Source organism: Danio rerio, chromosome 22, assembly GCF_052040795.2.
Source record: "Danio rerio strain M-AB ecotype USA chromosome 22, GRCz13ab, whole genome shotgun sequence".
In the NCBI taxonomy this organism is placed as follows: Eukaryota; Metazoa; Chordata; class Actinopteri; order Cypriniformes; family Danionidae; genus Danio; species Danio rerio.
The window spans coordinates 39,860,001-39,879,582 of record NC_141042.1 but is presented as its reverse complement, the minus strand read 5'-3'; the positions used below and the strand labels follow the sequence as shown (position 1 = coordinate 39,879,582).

General features: G+C 39.2%; 1 protein-coding gene across 3 annotated transcripts in view; it reads left to right on the top strand.

The window, feature by feature from the left end:
* map1sa (microtubule-associated protein 1Sa) overlaps positions 1–19,582 on the top strand; it is a 40,339-nt gene that overhangs the window by 2,072 nt on the left and 18,685 nt on the right. For 2 of the 3 annotated variants that reach the window (XR_015522312.1, XM_087304669.1), the window contains exon 2: positions 8,048–8,149. Coding sequence is in view for 1 of the 3 variants with exons in the window: in XM_087304669.1 (XP_087160795.1) it covers positions 8,048–8,149 (102 nt within the window). In the remaining 2 variants the exon portion in view is untranslated. Of the gene's footprint in view, positions 1–8,047; positions 8,183–19,582 lie in introns of all 3 variants that reach the window. The other variant, XM_087304670.1, reaches the window with a different exon arrangement.

The window sequence follows — 19,582 nt, the reverse complement described above, 5'->3', positions numbered from 1 at the left end:
ACATGATTTGATTATAACTGCAGATCAATTATAGTTCGGAATAGCCTACTGTACTGACTGCAATTATATAAAGCTAATAAATAAATGCAACATATATGAACACATACAGACCCTTACAGTTTCTGATGTTATTAACTACAGAAGAACTACACACGGCAGACATTTAGTCTTTATTTGGCTTTAAAAACAACAATATATAGCTCACAGTCAGAGCAAACCTTTCATCTGTCTGTAATCTCCACCAGCACATGTAGCCTCTGTTAGAGAGTCACTCCCTCATTCTGAGTTTATAATAGTCCAGTAGGTGATGAGAATAGTTAAACATGGCAGGTTGTTCATGGTTTAGGTTGCAGAAGCATCATTTGCTCCTTTGTTTTGTCGGGCTTCTCCTTTGTTTTTTCGCATTTGTCCATTTCTGAAAGGATCAGATGTCAGAAGCACTTTATTAATCACGTGCACGTTATTATCTTCAGCTCGAGAAGTTCGTCATTTTAAATATAGATGCGCACGCGAGAGAGTGAAACCGACTGCGCTTCAGATGTTTTGTAAACCATTTCGGTGCACAGGGTATATCTGCTCTTCTTTTCAGCTTTGTGGCTGTTTATCAAGATGACGACAAGGTTTGTTTGAGCCCGGGTCGACTATGACTCATTATTATATGTATATATTATTACTGTGTAATGTAATGTCTCGACTGTGTATTTAAAAATGGCGCTTCCTTTGTTTTTATTCTCCTGATTGTGTACGCTGTACATTAGTACAAATTGTGGTATTTACATATCTCTGTAAACCAGGGGTCTCAAACTCAAATTGGTGAAGTTTTTAAACTTATTATTTTTTGTTCAACAGAAAGAAAGAAACTTAAACAGGTTTGAAAACCACTTGAGTCCATGTAAATAGAGGGTCTTTTTTTATGTTTGCATGAACTATTCCAAGTCTGCCATTCATGGTTCAATGCCTTTGCTTTCTTTGCCAACACATGTACTGTAGTCTCACAAAGTTCATTCATTCATTTTCCTTTAGCTTAGTCCATTATTCATCAGGGGTCTCCACAGCGGAATGAACTGCAACCTATCCAGCATATGTTTAACGCAGCAGATGCCCTTTCAGCTGCAACCCAGTACTGGGAAACACCTATACACAGTAATTCATTCACACACACTCATTCACACCAAATTAGTTAACCCAAATCTCACATAGTTTTAAATAGTTATTGACATTTAAGTGTTTTTGCGAGGATTTGAGTGAGTAAAAATCGAGCAAATTTACAGCTTTGCGTGAACTAACCCTTTAAGTCCACCTTTCATGTTGATTCAGTGTCTTCGCTCTCTTCGCCAACACATGTAGTCTAACATCAAGTTCACTCATTCATTTCCTTCAGCTTAGTCCATTATTTATCAGGGGTCTCCACAGCGGAATAACCCGCCAACCTATCCAGCATGTTTTACACAGTGGATGCCCTTCCAGCTGCAACCCAGTACTGGGAAACACCTATACACACTAGTTCATTCACACACACTCATTCACACCAATTTAGCTTACCCAAATCTCACATAGTTGTAAATGGTTATTGGCATTTCATTGTTTTTGCGAAGTTTTGAGGGAGTAAATCTCAAGCAAATTTACATTTTTGAGTGAACTAACCCTTTAAGTCCACCTTTCATGTTGATTCAGTGTCTTCTCTCTCTTTGCCAACATGTGTAGTCGCACATAGTTGTAAACTATCATTGATTTTTCTGTGTTTTTGTGAGATTTTGAGTAAATATTGCGCCAATTATAATTTTGCGTGAACTAACCCTTTAAGTTCACCATTCATGTTGATTCAGTGTGTTCGGTCTCTTTGCCAACACATGTAGTCTCAGATAGCTGTAAATTGTTATTGATTTTTCAGTGTTTTTGTGACCTTTTAAAGGAGAGTAAATCTTGAGTAGGCTAAATTTCAATTTTTGCGTGAACTATCCCTTTAAGTCTGTCAGTAATGTTGATTCAGTGCATTGGCTCTCGCTTGCCAACACATATAGTCTCGCGCAGTTGTAAATCTCTATTGACTTCTCAATGTTTTTGTGAGATTTTTGGCCCCCTGTATGGCAAAGGCCCATAAAAGCAGACAGCCGGCTCTGCAGAACATAAATAATGCAGCTCCTTTACTTCAGCATGGCTAACTGCTGCAAATCTGTCTCGGCCTGCAGTCCTCAAATCTCAGGAAGATAGAGCACACTCATTCGGCCACTGAAATGCGTCACCCACTCGATTTCTCTGTTGAAAGAAGCAAAGCAGTCCTTTTGTCGATAGACGACACGGTTATATATAGCCGATAATCTGTTTGCAGACCTTCCTTCCTCATTGTGCCGGTTCAGAGTTCATCTTTAACAGGTCTGAGGTGCATCTGCTCTGCTGACAGACTGACAGAGCGAACTGGGCTATGCAGTTTTGCTGCTCTCTCTGCCTTTTTAGAGGGGGTTTGAACTCTTAAAGGGATAGGCCAGTCGAAAGTGAACATGTACTCTTGTAAACTAGCTCAATGTTTTTTTTGTTTCTCAGAGGAGATGTTTGCTTTAAATTCATAAGGTTTTGTTTTATTTTGAGGAGATAGTGGGAAAAGAAAACTAAGACAGTCTGTGACTTCTGTATTATAAATCTATATAAATCTATCTGTCTGTCCCTCCGTCCTTCTGTCTGTCTGTATTTCCATCATCCATGCATCCATCCGTCCGTTTGTCCATCCGTCCGTCTCTCTCTCTCTGTCTGTCTGTCTGTATATCCATCCATCTGTCCGTCCGTCTTTATCCATCCATCTGTCTGTTTGTCCGTTAGTCCGTCCGTCCGTCTCTCTGTCTGTCTGTCTGTATATCAATCCGTCCGTCCATCCATCCATCCGTCTGTCTGTCCGTCCATCCATCTATCAGTCCTCCTGTCCATCTCTGTCTGTACATCCATCCATCAATCAATCCATCCATCTATCCATTTATCCGCCCATCTGTCCATTTTATATCTATCTGTCTGTCTGTCTAAATATCCGTCCATCTGTCTGTCTAAATATCTATCCGTCCGTCTGTCTATAAATCCATCCATCTGTCTGTCTGTCTGTCTTTATATCTATCCGTCTGTCTGTCTGTCTGTCTAAATATCCGTCCGTCCGTCTGTCTATATATCCATCCATCTGTCCGTCCGTCTTTATGTCTATCTGTCTGTCTGTCTGTCTGTCTGTCTAAATATCAATTCGTCTGTCTAAATATCCGTCCGTCCATCTGTCTAAATATCCGTCCGTCCATCTGTCTAAATATCCATCCGTCCGTCTGTCTTTATATCTATCCGTCTGTCTGTCTGTCTGTCTAAATATCCGTCCGTCCATCTGTCTAAATATCCATCCGTCCGTCTGTCTTTATATCTATCCGTCTGTCTGTCTGTCTGTCTAAATATCCGTCCGTCCGTCTGTCTATATATCCATCCATCTGTCCGTCCGTCTTTATGTCTATCTGTCTGTCTGTCTGTCTGTCTGTCTAAATATCAATTCGTCTGTCTAAATATCCGTCCGTCCATCTGTCTAAATATCCGTCCGTCCATCTGTCTAAATATCCGTCCGTCCATCTGTCTAAATATCCATCCGTCCGTCTGTCTTTATATCTGTCTGTCTGTCTAAATAATATCCATCCGTCTGTCTAAATATCTGTCCATCCGTCTGTCTAAATATCCATCCATCGCCATCTGTCCGTCTTTATATCTATCTGTCTGTATGTTTAAACATCTGTCCATCCATCTGTCTAAATATCCATCCGTCCGTCCAACTTTATATCTGTCTGTGTAAATATTTGTCTCTCCGTCTGTCTAAATATCCATTCGTTCGTCCATCTGTCTGTCTGTATATATATATCCATCCGTCCGTCTTTATATCTGTCTGTCTGTCTATATATCTATCCATCCGTCCATCTTTATATCTGTCTGCCTGTCTGTCTGTCTGTCTAAATATCCGTCTGTCTGTCTATATATCTATCCGTCCGTCCGTCCATCTTTATATCTGTCTGTCTGTCTAAATATCTGTCTGTCTGTCTATATATCTATCCGTCCGTCCGTCTTTATATCTGTCTGTCTGTCTGTCTAAATATCTGTCTATATGTCCATCCATCCGTCCGTCCGTCTTTATATCTGTCTGTCTGTCTGTCTGTCTGTCTGTCTGTCTGTCGAAATATCCGTCTGTCTGTCTATATATCTATCCATCCGTCCATCCGTCTTTATATCTGTCTGTCTGTCTGTCGAAATATCCGTCTGTCTGTCTATATATCTATCCATCCGTCCTTCCGTCTTTATGTCTGTCTGTCTGTCTGTCTGTCTGTCTGTCTATATATCTATCCATCCGTCCTTCCGTCTTTATGTCTGTCTGTCTGTCTGTCTGTCTGTCTGTCTGTCTGTCTGTCTGTCTAAATATCCGTCCGTCCGTCTTTATATCTGTCTGTCTGTCTAAATATCTGTCTGTCTGTCTATATATCTGTCTGTCTGTCTATATATCTATCCGTCCGTTCGTCTTTATATCTGTCTGTCTGTCTGTCTGTCTGTCTGTCTGTCTGTCGAAATATCCGTCTGTCTGTCTATATATCTATCCATCCGTCCATCCGTCTTTATATCTGTCTGTCTGTCTGTCGAAATATCCGTCTGTCTGTCTATATATCTATCCATCCGTCCTTCCGTCTTTATGTCTGTCTGTCTGTCTGTCTGTCTGTCTGTCTATATATCTATCCATCCGTCCTTCCGTCTTTATGTCTGTCTGTCTGTCTGTCTGTCTGTCTGTCTGTCTGTCTGTCTGTCTAAATATCCGTCCGTCCGTCTTTATATCTGTCTGTCTGTCTAAATATCTGTCTGTCTGTCTATATATCTGTCTGTCTGTCTATATATCTATCCGTCCGTTCGTCTTTATATCTGTCTGTCTGTCTGTCGAAATATCCGTCTGTCTGTCTATATATCTATCCATCCGTCCTTCCGTCTTTATATCTGTCTGTCTGTCTGTCTGTCTGTCTGTCTAAATATCCGTCTGTCTGTCTATATGTCTATCCATCCGTCCGTCCGTCTTTATATCTGTCTGTCTGTCTGTCTGTCTAGATATCCGTCCATCCGTCTGTATAAATATCTATCTATCTATCTATCTATCTATCTATCTATCTATCTATCTATCTATCTATCTATCTATCTATCTATCTATCTATCTATCTATCTATCTATCTATCTCTATCTATCTATCTATATGTCTGTCTGTCTGTCTGTCTGTCTGTCTGTCTAAATATCTGTCTGTCCATCTATATATCTATCTGTCTAAATATCCATCCATCCATCCATCCATCCATCCATCCATTTATCCAGAGTTTCTTTCATCTGTTAAACACTAAGGAAGATATTTTGAAGAATGCTAAAAAACCTCAAATCATTGACTTCAATAATGAAAACAAACACTATAGAGGTCAATGGTTAAAAATGTTCAGATATCTTTAAAAAATCTTCTTTTGTGTTCAGCAGATGAAAGAAACTCAAACAGGTTTTGAACAAGTGAATGGAGAGTGAATGAATGATGACGGCTTTTATTTATGTTTTGTGGCTGAACTCTCCCTTTAACAGCAGTCTGGGAGAGATTTTTCTTTTATCGTTGTCTTTCCTTTGATTTGCAGTCTCTTCATCTGTGACTGTACTGAAGGGCCGTGTGACTGACACACACACACACACACACACACACACATCCTCTTTGTGTCTGTTGCCTGTGTTTCCTTCTCTTCCTGGTCAGACGGAGCCGCTTCCACCTCTGTGTTCTGGCAGTAATGACATGTGTTCTGTTTTAAATGCTGTCAGCACTTTTACACAGGAACTGAATGGCAGTCATTTACACTTATGGTGCGCTTTCGACATCAGTCGTGGAGTGTTTTTCCTCAGTTTGGTTCTTGTAGAGGCTTAAAAGTGCTGGCTTAAAAGAAGCATGCTAAGTTAACATACTTTAACAATGCTAAAGTCAGTTATTCTCCTTTGGAAATGTGGGCTTCATGCCAGAACGTCTGTCTTTGCTTTGGGCTCTATAACCAGCCCACTGCCAGTTTGCTCAATTATATTTCAGCACTGCGGGTTGCCAGTTGGTGGAAAACAAAGTATTTCATTTCAGTCTTGAGAGCTGCTTCAATGTATGCAGCTGAACATGTGACCTATAAAGTATAAAGGACTCAGATTCAGAGTTGAGCTGGTTTTTAATTAGCGAATAATATAAACATAGCAAATGTAAATATTAGTGGAGTACAAAGTTCACGCGCGCGTGTTTAGCTTCCCACCCTTTTTGCACTCAAATATGCCAGGATACAGGCTAATCTCCACTGCTGGATGGATATCTGTTATGATAATGTACAAAATAAACCTGATTTAACGTCCACAAACCGGGATTGAAGTGTCTTCTTTTAGAGGTGTGAACCTATACTGGTCTCATGGTTTGGTTCGGTTACGATTATCATGCCTTCGGTTCAATTCGATATCTCGGTGCATTGACGATGCTTTCTATATACAGTGTTTTATTTTAGGGGGGAGGCTATAACAAGCTGTCTGTATAAACACACAGACACACACACAGCACCACACTCTCTCTCATTCACACACATACACAAACATAGGCAGCACCAAACAAACAAACACACACACACACACACCCAAACACACACTTAAGCCCTTGCAACAGGGAGAGCTCGGGCTGAGCGGAGCAGAAAAACGAAAAAAAAAAAAAACACACTTTTCCGACGGTCCCTTACTGAGAGCTCCTCTCAGCGCGAGCTCTCCCGGCTAAACACATATTGCGAGGGCTTAAACGGGCCAGTGATCGTAATGTCAAACAAAAAAAAAAAAAAAAGAAAGACAGCTGTGAAACATAACCAGCTTTGTCTTTTTTTGTAGGAAACACACTTTAAATCTTTTTAGGGTCAGAGGTTTTTGAGTTAATGCTGTCTATAACTGAATGTCAGGAAAATCGAAAACAAAACCAACTTAACCGCGCTCATTTCTGGCGTCCCCCTGGATGTATAGAGCGCATAGGAGATAAATGACGTCAGTACATAATAACCGGTCATGAATTTTACTGAACCGATACAGAATTGTCCGCGTCTGCATCGCAGTGCACCGAAGAAACAATTAATTTTGACACCCCTATCTTCCTATATAATTGTTCTGATACGCGGCTGTGCTGATAAAGTAGAGCTGAAGTAAATTGCTGTACTTTATTACACACGTGCACTGTTTTAAAACATTTTAAACATGTGAAACTCACTCTTGATTGATGATCCTAGCGAATTGAACAGAGCTTTTATTCCCGGTCGCTTTGCGCACATCTGGTCTTGTTGACATGATTATACCCGTGACTACCGGGACATGCTACGCGAAGCTGTCAATCAATTCGGTGGGCGGGGGGAGCACACTCCTACGTTGCGGTCGGTCTAAAAACCGCTCCAATTGGTCCACCGTTTTTATGTTGTTAAATAAAAAATAAAAAAAAGCACTATGTGTGTTTATATCATCCTAATATGACGGTCTATCCACTATACCAGCATATATGTCTGTCCAAACAGCTTGAAAAGTAGATGTTTCACCATAGGTGCCCTTTATACTCTAAAACTGGTGTATTTCACTGAACTTGAGCTGTGATTTTGAGGAGAAACATGGAGTTATTGCTGTGAAAGGGTTTTTCTTTTTTAACAAGGCAGCGGTAAAACAAGGTCGTCTTATTTTGGCTTAGTGGAAAAAAGCCTTTTTCAGTTTCTGCCTCTTTTTGTGTTAGCTTTTCAGCTTCTTACATGGTTATGAAATGCACGTCTGAAAATGAAAGCCACGTGGACTCTTATTTTTTTTCTCACACAGACCCTGAAATATGCGGTTTACATGCTCATTTATTTGGAAAAATCTCCAGGCGGATTATAAATGCTGGCGTTTTGTTAGGGAAAGAGCTGAATGTCAGTATCTTCTTCTTCTTCTGTGGTCAGTGAATGTGCTGCATGAATAATTGACCTTTGCTTGTTGACTAGTCTGGTTTATCTGTGTGTAGGTTTACGCTCATGGGACGTGGACTCGAGCGCCTGCAACATTGATGAACAGCTCAAACTCTTCATTTCAAGACACTCCGCTTTCTTCTCTGAAGACCTCAAAGGTAAGCAACAGAAAGCCTCTGACTTATTATTAAGTGTCTGTCTGAATTATGAGTTCTACTGTTGATTTCCCCCCATTTCTGTTTAACAGAGAGATTTTTTTTCACCTCATTTCTAAACATAATAGTTTTAATAACTAATTTCTAATAACAGTAAATAATATTTGATTAGATATCATTCAAGATACTAGTATTCAGCTTAAAGTGACTTTTAAAGGCTTAACTAGGTTAATTAGGCAAGTCATTGTAAAAAATATCGCTAATAATTTTGACCTTAAAATTACTTTTAAAAAAATTAAAAACTGCTTTTATTTTAGTCAAAATAAAACAAATAAGAGTTTCTCCAGGAGAAAAAATATTATCAGACATACTGTGAAAATTTCCTTGCTCTGTTCAACATAATTTGGGAAATATTTAAAAAAGAAAATTCACAGAATGGCGAATAATTTTGACTTCAACTGTATTTAATTAAATGCATTTAAATTTATAGTGAACACAAACTTCTATGATGTGTTCACAACAGATCCTGATGTCATTACCATGTTATGTCCATGCAAAGATGCGATAGACCAGCGGTTGCAAACAGGGGAAGTCCCAACCCACAAGGGGGCCTCAGCGAGCTCTGTGGAGGGTCGTGTCATATTTAAAAAAGTTCTTAGCAATAAACTATTAGGGGAATGATCATGTTGCCTTACTTCACTTTATCCCCTAGCTCAGTGGTCCTAAATCAGCAGTTTTAAAATGCATACGTTTTCCGTCCACACTACACCAGAGTTTTTGAGCGCCGAAAACGAAGCTTTTTGAAAACCTTGAAGAGGCCGTTTTCATTTTAAAACGCTGCTGCTTTGTCTCTGTGTGGATGGGGGAAAATGAAGACATCTGAAAACAGAGGCGGGGCTGCAGACATGCACCTCTCTGATTGGGGCTTTTCCCTCAATATTAAGTAGCCTACACACACAGTTCAGTCCTGCATCCTCTCCTTGTAAGTTCAGACTTTGCAACTTTGATATGGAAAACAAACTCCCGAGGACACATCTGGTAAATCTTTAAAGGGAACAGTGTACTTTATAACCTCATTCTAGTCATGTTGAAGCTGTTTTTTTTTTGTTTTGTTTTTATCCCCAAATACTGACTCAAAGTTTCTGCAAAGCAATGCAAAGTTTCAGGAGAAAACGATTTTCCTAGTAACATTACAAGTTTTGCAAACAAATCCAAAGTTACTTGAGAAAATATGAAACTTCTGAATAATTAACTACACTATTATTTTAACCCTTTAACTTCCTCTCATAAGAAATGCGTGTTTGATCCTTGTCTTAGGTTAAATTGTGTTCCTGACACCACTACAAGCTAATTTTGAGTTTTAAAAAAATATAATCCATTAACATTATTAGAGGTGTGAACCTATAGTGGTCTCACGATTCGGTTACGGTTATGCCATCGATTTGGTTCATATCGATATTTCGGTGCATCACGGTGCATTGACAATACTTTCCATACACAGTGTTATATTTTGGTGTAGTGGGAGGGGGGCTGTGTGTATAAGCACACACACACACACATATAGACACACAGCATCACGCTGTCTCTCATTCACACACATACACAAACGTAGACCGCACCAAACAAATAAACACGCGTGTGCTTGCTCGCTCAGGAGCGATATTGTGAGACCGCCCACTTCTGTTCAAGTTACACCAGAGTTACCGACCGCTCCCGGTTAAGCGGTTATGATTATTACTGTACCGATACCGAATTGTCCACGTCTGCAATGCGGTTCACCGAAAAAACAGTTGATTTTGACACCCCTAAACAATAGTTTAAGCAGGCAGTTACGATACCTATTAAAGACTTAATAAAGAAACACTTGTGGGGTGTCAAAATTAATTGATTCTTCAATGAACTTCGATACAAACGCAGACAGTTTCAGTAATAGATCATAACCAGTTATTATGCACTGACGTAATTTATGTCATATTCGATATGTCACGGCAGAATATTATGGTGAGGGAAGTGAGGGCGAGTAATTAAAATGCTCCAGCTGCTTAAAAGAAAACAGAAAACTTAAGAATAAAGGGGATACTGATCTTTCTTGGAAACTCTACTCCCTAGACATTATTGGTTCGGAATATTCCACATCCAAAATAAATGGTGCCAGCAAGAAAACTGAACAGTTCTGGTCAAATATGAGAGAGAGTGCGTATCAGACTCGTTTCATTCCTGATTTTGTACCTAATTTCTCTTTTTGGGTGGATGTCTGGCTTTTGTTGTATGTATAGTTATTATTCCAGTCTATACTTCAGAATCTAAAATGTTCAATATATAAAGACTTAAATAGATTTATTAAAAAGATATTAAGCTGTTTTGATTTGATCTACCATGAATCAGCAAAAATGGAAAAGCCACATGATTGCGCTCAAACTAGGGAAAAGTCCCTGCCGCTCAGACTGAAGCAAACCGTAGAAAAACAACAGCTGACCCAACAGCTGAAACTACCCAGATATAAAGCATCTTCACCATTTGCTGCCTGTGGAGATGCTGTCTTCTGTATTGTTGGGCCTGAATGAGCTATCTCAAAGACACTGTGTGGATTAGTTTGAGCTAGAGTTTAGGAGTATGACAGTATATTATCAGTACATTAAAGGTGGTAGACATTGGTACATATTTTAAGAGGAACACTTTTGTATTTTTTAGGTTCTAATATTTACCCTTGAGGTATTAAAATGGACCTTTTAGGTACAAATTTGTACCTTTTGAAAAGGTACCACCCCAGTGACAGCTCGCGTTCCTTTTATTTCTGAGAGTGCACAGTTGAAGTCAGAATTATTTAGCCCCCCCTTGAATTTTTAAATATTTTCCAAATGATGTTTACCAGAGCAAGGAAATTTTCACAGTATGTCTGATAATATTTTTTCTTCTGGAGAAACTCTTATTTGTTGTATTTCGGCTAGAATAAAAGCAGTTTTTAATTTTTTAATAAACATTTTAAGGTCAAAATTATTATACCCTTTAAGCTATTTTTTCAATCGTCTACAGAACAAACCATCGTTATACAATAACTTGCCTAATTACCCTAACCTGCCTAGTTAACCTAATTAACCTAGTTAAGCCTTTAAATGTCACTTTAAGCTGTATAGAAGTGTCTTGAAGAATATCTAGTCGAATATTATTTACTGTCATCATGACAAAGATAAATTAAATCAGTTATTAGAAATGAGTTATTGAAACTATTATGATTAGAAATGTGTTGCACAACAAAATCTTCTCTCCGTTAAACAGAAATTAGGGGAATAATTAAACAGGGGGCTAATAATTCTGACTTCAACTGTATATACACTGCAACATTAGTCTGTGCAATTAAAAAAAACATTGATTAAGATAAAACGATTATTGTACATATCCCACCCCCTTTGCAGAGCTACGCATTCGCTCCTCTGCAAAGTTCAGTTTCACATGAACATTAGTAAAAGCCTGTTCTGTAACGTGACTATAGCCGCATAGAACATGCTTCATTTATTGATGTGCATCACCAAAACTTTTTGGTCTTCAGATGGCCCACTGATAATTATTTTAATAATCATGATTACAATTATGACCAAAATAATCATGATTATGCAACCTGGGCTCATTGTGGAAACGTAGCCCCGCGGACGTTTCTGGAGACCGTGAAATACGTCCCGGGACGTACGTATTTAAGCAGTTTTTGTTTTCAGGAATCCGCGAGAGGCCGCTGTGCGCTCTTATTCGCGTCTCGGACGCCTCTCGGGAGTGCGCGCCGTTTGCGTTGTTCTTGCATGAAACGCCATCAGCAGCCGTCCGACTGACTAGCTGAACGATCGGCCGGGGTTGTGATTGGGTTGTGATTATGACTTGACCCCACCCCCTCCAACTGCTCTTACATTTCGTCAGCTATTACATTGCCCCCTTCAGTTTCATCTGCAATTTCACCCCCTCATCCCCCCTCAATTAAGTGCACACAGCATGCCATATCATCTGATAATTGTAGGAAATAATTCCAAAAGGCTATTGACTGTGTAAAGCCACATAAAACAACACAAAAATACGATGTATAAGCTGAGTTCAGCTGCTAATCAGCCGGAATGACATGACGGCAACCAGCAAGACCTAGCTGTCACTCAAGTGGCCACGCCCCTAATTATGCAGACTTAATATAACTTAATAAAAAGAAAAACAGATGAGTTATAAATAAATTCACCCCCTCACAGTTGTCATGAAGGGTAATATTAGCTATATACACTAAAACTGTCTTTTGTACCAGGCTGTAAACATGTTTTTATCAGCTGTAAAATTGGCCAGTTTAGCTTTGCAGTCAGTGAATGTCTGGAGTTTCTAGAGCCAGCCCTTAAAGGCCAGTCGATGAATTGCAGTTATAGTTTACTTCCGTATTGGCTTCAAGAGGGAGAGCGGAGGTTGCCGCTTGGACTTTTCCCATAATCAAGCATTCCTACCGCAACATTTAAATAAGTAGGTGTGGCCAACTGGCATGCAGTGTGCTGATTGGAGCATTTGTAGTAAGATCAGGTCAGCAATCTGAATCTTTTTCCAGTGATTTCCATTAACTGTTATGCATTACCAGCTTATAACTGTGAATGTGAGTACAGAATAACGCTGTGTACAATATCCCTCAAAGTTAAACAGCCATTTATGTAGTGCTACATTTATGCGGACTAATACCCTCTCCCAGGTTCTAATATCCACCTGGTAACACCACTGATTCACATTGGACTAGGAAAATTTAAGAAAAACAAATAACATGAAGTTCTGTCCTAAAATGCTTAGCCTTGTTTGATATATTAGTCAGGGTATATAAAAAGCATTGATTTATTGGCTGTGACACCAATTATGCATGTTTGCTCTATTAATCTCTTTAGTTTAGTTGTTCAGAAGTGTCTGCATGGAAATGAATGCTCTATAATGGGTTAATAATAGAGATTGCTTATATATTTCACAAGGAATTACACAGAAATGGAAAGCAACACACAGTGAATTTAACGTGAAATTAGATTTTCCTGCGTGAAATACTATTTCCTGGTGAAACATTGTCTAATAATGTAACTCTGCTTCTGGAGTTTGGAGTCTTGGTGGAAGTTACAGCACGTCAAGCTTTAGTTATAAATATTCTGAATGATTTATCATGAACATTCCTCTCTGGATGTTTTTTTTTTCCGGTTTAATGGAGTAAATGTTAGGTAAATCGATTGTTCACAAATAACCTGTATTATTAAATATCAAAACTAGTACCAATTAACTGGTAATTAAATGACACAAAACTCGCTTACTAGTTCTTTACTTTTTAGAGGAATTTCCATTACATTAAGGGGAAGCTATTTTGCACAAATCACTTCTATAAGGGGATTAAGCAAAGTAGGTTGACAGCAGTGTGTCAATATAACCAGCTTCTAATAGCAAACATTATTTACTATATTATTTATAATCACACTTGATTTAAACAGTCTGCAGAAACACTTTGATTGACATTCTCCCTTTGTACGTATTATCAGAGGGGAAAAGCCCCGCCCACTAGTGACCATCTCTCCCTCATTAGCATAAACAGGTCTGAGTGAGAAGCAGCCGTTCGCCATTAGAGTTTTGAATCTGTCACTATGTCAACACACCGGCATTTGTAGCTCCGTCCTCTTCTGAAAAGAGCACAATCTCATTTGAATTTAAAGCGACAGTCACTAAAACGCCACAATTAGGATCGAAGCCTAAAAGGGTCAGTTTCAGAGAGGGATAAAACATTATTTGTGTGGTATTTTGAGCTGAGACTTCACATACACACTCATAGGGACATCAGAGACTTGTTTTACATCTTGTAAGAAAGGCCACCTTTAGGGATGCTCACATTAACCGATTAATCGTTAACTGAAAGGATGCATTTTTAACCGATTAATGGTATCAGTTAAATCAGTGGTCACCAAACTTGTTCCTGGAGGGCTGGTGTCCTGCAGATTTTCGCTCCAACCCTAATCAAACACACCTGAACAAGCTAATCAAGCTCTTACTAGGTACACTTGAAACACCCAGGCAGGTGTGTTGTGGCAAGTTGGAGCTAAACCCTGCAGGGACACCGGCCCTCCAGGACCGAGATTGGTGACCCCTGAGTTAAATGGTTAAAAAATCTCGATTCGACCCTACACGCGATCCTAATTCAGCTTTTTCTACGATTCAGCTAATTATATTTTTAAGATCAGGAGAGAAGAAAAGGCGGCAGCAGAAGTCTTCACATCAACATTGACTCCTTCAAATGGCGTTAAAAGTAGGGGTGTCACGATTTCGATTTTTAATCGAAATCGATCGAAAGTTAAGCTCAATTTCGATTATCAAATCAAAAAATAGAATCGTCGATGCTGCCACCATGTCACGTCAGCTTGGCTTGCCAAGCGGGGAAAAAAACAGGCTTGTTGAAGTGCTTGTTAAACTGCAGAAGCAGGAGACCCGTCGACAGAGCTTAAACCCTCTCCTCTTTCGATGAAGTCGCCGGTGTGTAAGCATTTTGGATTTCCAGTGAGTTATGTTGACAACGTTCGTGTTGTCGACAAAAAACACAGTTCTGCAAGCTCTGCTATGTACGTATTACGTACAGTTTGTCCGATAGACAACACCGGCATCGTGATCCTCCGCCCGCCCCCGTTGCAAATCTGCTCGCGAAAAGTTCACACTCAGGCCCTGTTTACACTGTCTTTGTTTTTAAATGGCATTTTAGAACGACAATAATTTGACATCCACAGTGGCGTGTGGCATTTCTGAGCAGCCCTCCTTCCTCTCTACCTCTGAAAATGCACATCACCTGACCACACAGACACAGACGCACACACAGCCATGCGCTCGAGACAGCAGGTCCAGGCAGTCAGAGGACTGCTTCAATCTTTCACTCACTTGTACTTACTTACTTAGCGAACACCTCAGATACTGTTGGTTGTGCGTCTTTTTTACCGACGCCATTATAACGACACAGATCACTGCCTATTCACGAGTCCCGCAGAAAAAGTGATTGACAGGTGGTAATTATGCGTGTATCTTGCCTTTATTCATTTACTGTATGATTTGTTTATGGGTAAAACAAAGACCATCCAGGTCAGGTAGTTTAAACGGTAGGCTACAGATAATTAATTGGTCATTAATTAATTAATTATTCATAATCGAAAATCGAATCGTGCCTTCAGAATCGAAAATGTAATCGAATCGAGAATTTGGAGGATCGTGACACCCTTAGTTAAAAGTGTCACATACTGTATTTATAAGGTATAATTCACCCAGAAATGTCATTTCTGTCTTCATGTTATAATGTATTCACGGTCGCGAAATCGCACGTGAGCTGAAGCACTGTTTATTTACTGCCGAGAACGCGCGCATGCACGCAAATGACGCTTAGTTTAGTAAACACAACCTGCATATGCTGTGAATGACAGGTAATGAAGTTGTAAATACCGTTATATAATTATTTAATAGTAATCTGACCAGTTAACCGTTAATATTTGGTTAACGAGCCACGGTTGTCTCTCGGGAAAACTAACCAAAAAGAGCATCTCTAGTCACCTTCAGTACCTATTTTGTAGCTCATCACACCCAACACTGAGACATGAGTTTACTGATATGAAGTCGGACTCTTCAGAGGAGATTTGTTTCCTAGATGCAGCGATGCATGAAAACTGAAGTGAACTTGAACTTTCCCTGCGGCTCAGACTGTTCTCTTTATGATCGTCACTTCATAGACGAGTCTCTCAGTGAACAACACAGCCTTTCACTGCGGCTCAAGAGCATACACACACTTATCTGCAGGATTCATACTTCTTTGGGTGTTTTTAGATCACAGGAGCTCCGGCTCTCGTTGTTTTGGTTCGTCCTGGACAATGGATCCACTGTTTGAGCGATGGAGAAAAGCAAGGTTGAGGATGATTGGGACAAAACCATCACATCCCCTGTCTGTCTGGTGAACTGAGTTATAATTTGAATCTGAATCTGTTTTTCAAAGGTTATTAAAGCGTACGATGAAATGATTGTGCTGCATTGAGTTGCTTTGTTTCACATGACTCTCACAAGTTATAAAACAATGTGACGTCTGAATGTGTTGGATTGAATGTGTTTAATATGTGACGAATAAAGTAGTTCCTTAAGGTCTTGGCACACTGAAGTCCCAATTTTTTGTGTGCCTTTTTTTCGTATTCATATGCTAAAAATCGTCATGTAAACAAAATGGGTAGACTGCCCGCGACGTGTCTGAAGAGGGATCGAGGGTGAGAAGGGTGTGTGACTTATTTGAGGACTGGGAGTGAGACGCGCGATTTCCTTTCTCTTCCGGGAGACTTGGGATGTCTGAATATCACTATTAACAACTATAGTGAGACGTGATCCAGCGGTACATCCTTGATAAAGACTTGCACTGCTCTCTGTCTTTGGAACTCAGAGGAGCGCGTGGCTGTGTGTGTGTGGCTCTGCCGTAAGCACCACTTGTGTCTCTGTGTGTGTGTGGTCACGTGATTTCAGCATTTTCAGCGGACGGAGGGCTGTTCAGGAAATATCTAACAAATTAAAAATATTTATAAAACACAAGATGAAGAATAATTAAATAAATTGTTAAATAAATAAATGACTAAAATATCTAACAAATAAAAATTATAAAACAGAAGATACATAATAATTAAATAAATTGTTACAAAAATTACTAAAATAGCTAACAAATAAAAAAATATATAAAACATAAAATGAAGAAAAATTAAATAAATTGTTAAAAATAAAAAAATGACTAAAATATATAACAAATAAAAAATATATATATAAAATATTAGATGAAGAATAATGAAATAAATTGTTTTAAAAAATTCTAAAATATCTAAAAAATAAAAATATATATAAAACATAAAATGAAGAATAATTAAATAAATCATTAAAAATAAAAAAAAACTATTAAAGATATCTAACAAATAAAAACATGTATAAAACATAAAGAAAAAGTCTATAAATGGATAAAAATAAATGACTAAAATATCTATATATATATATAATTAAGTAAATTGTTAAAAAATAAATAAATAAATGACTAAAATATCTAGCAAATAAAAAATATGTATCACAAGATGAAGAAAAATTAAATAAATGGATAAAAAAAAATATATGTTTAAAATAAAATAAATAAAACATTGACTAAAATATCTGACAATGATAAAATATGAAACATAAGATTAAGAATCAATTCAATAATAAATAAAGACTGTAAAAGAAGATTGTGTAAGTTAAAATTTTGAAATGTGAACATTTCATAGCCCCCTCTTAGCACTAAACTTCCATCAAAGACCAAGAAATGGTTTAGATCAGTGTTTCTCAACCACGTTCGTGGAGGACCACTAGAACTGCATGTTTTGGATGTCTCCTTTGTCTGTCACACCTATTACAGGTCCTTCAGTCTCTGCTAATGAGCTGATGGTCTAAATCAGATGTGTTTTAAGGAGACATGGAACATGTGCAGAGCTGGTGGTCCTCCAGAAACCTGGTTGAGAAACACTGATTTAAACTGAAGTGATTTTTGATTATCAAGCAGCTCGGCACTGTGACTGCAGGACTCCTCGTAGAGTATGATTATACACACACACTGCGCATCTGTGTTTTACTGTGTGTGTTTGCTTTCGCTCAGAGGTGTTTTCAGTCACCGTCATTTCCTGCACACACGCTGAATAATCCTGACTAATCTCCGAGCAGCTGTTCAGGAGCGTCCAGCCAGATACACTGATCTCAGACCAGCTCTTTTGCGTTACTCCTGTCTGTGTGTTAGTCTGGGTGTACATTGGTGTCCAGAGAACCAACCAGGGCCCCGTTTCAGAAAGGAGGTTAAGTGAAAACTTAATGTTCGAGACTAGGCTAGGTCAGTTGGTGTTTCTGTGTGGAGTTTGCATGTTCTCCCTGCGTTCATGTGGGTTTCCTCCTGAGGCTCCAGTTTCCCCCACAGTCCAAAGACATGTGGTATAGGGGAATTGAGTGAGCTAAATTGTCCGTAGTGCATGCATGTGAATGAGAGTGTATGGGTGTTTCCCAGAGATGGAAGGACATCCGTTGTTTAAAACATGCTGGATAAGTTGGTGGTTCATTCCGCAGTGGTGATTCTAGATTAATAAAGGGACAAAGCCGAAAAGAAAACGAATGAATGAGCATTTAATATCAGTTGTCATAAGCATGCATTATAAAGGTTTCATGGCAGTCTTATGAACACCCCTTCAAGTAAACTGCTACCAACTTTTAAAATAAAAAAAACGGTATCCTCCCTGTCGTTTAATTGCAGTTTCCCATGATCTTCCCGACTCTGTGTTTATCAGTATATCTGTATTTCAGCGTCAGGTAAAGCAGATTAAGCCCTGCTCTGCGGTTTACACGCCTGACAGAGAACAGGAGCAGGATTCCACCCTCATCCCGCAGTGTTTCTGAGGCCGATCCCGCATGAGCAGCGCCGGTGTTTCCAGACGCTGCTGTATTTCTGTTATCAGCTGTGTGTGTTTGTAGTGCAGAGCGGAGGAAGAGCTGTAATTACTGAGCAGAGATACCATCAGAAGCAGAGCAGGAATGTTTCACTGCAGTTTTAGTACTTCACAACAACAGCACTGCAAAAAGCTGAAGGTACTCCTTTCACATGGGAGTAAATCTAATTTAAAGGGCACCCATGGTGAAAAATCTACTTTTCAAGCTGTTTGGACAGACATGTGTGTTGGTATAGTGTATAGACCGTCATATTGGGCTGATATAAACACACACAGTCCTTTTTTTCAATTTAGCAACATATAAACGGTGGACCAATTGGTTTTCAGAGCATCCGCAACTTGATGTAGGAGTGCGCTCCCCCCGCCCAACAATATTGATTGACAGCCGTGCATCACCATATCCTCCGTTTGTTGTTTCACATCCGCCATTTTCAGCACGAGTCAAAGCTATGTCACTAAATGAACACCCTTGCTCTATTTTTAGATGTAAGGCTTATTGGGCTCAACACAAGATCAACATTCACCGCATGATCGCTCTAATTGGAATTATTGGTTGTAACTTTAGGTAGGTTTGCAAACATGTATACTTTTCATTGCGTCTACCTTAAACTTCAGTCAAAGTTAATTCAGTGTGCGTGGTTATTAGTCTCTGTGTACGAGCTCGGCACTTTAAACTAGCACACAGTTGGCTGTAAAACTAAACAAAGACACAAATGATTGTGTACTCTGCTTGGTTTGTATCCTCTTACTCTTGCTCCTTCTCTCAGTCTGCCTGTCTGTTGCAAACACGAAACAGGAGAGCTTTTGGCTCCGCCCCCTTTGTTATGTTGGGTGGGAAGCCGAAACTAATTTTCATGTGAAGCAACACGCCCCTAAAACAGCGAGCTGTGTACACGCCCTTAACATGACACCTATAACACATTACAATAAACAAATCTGAACTGTGTGTTGA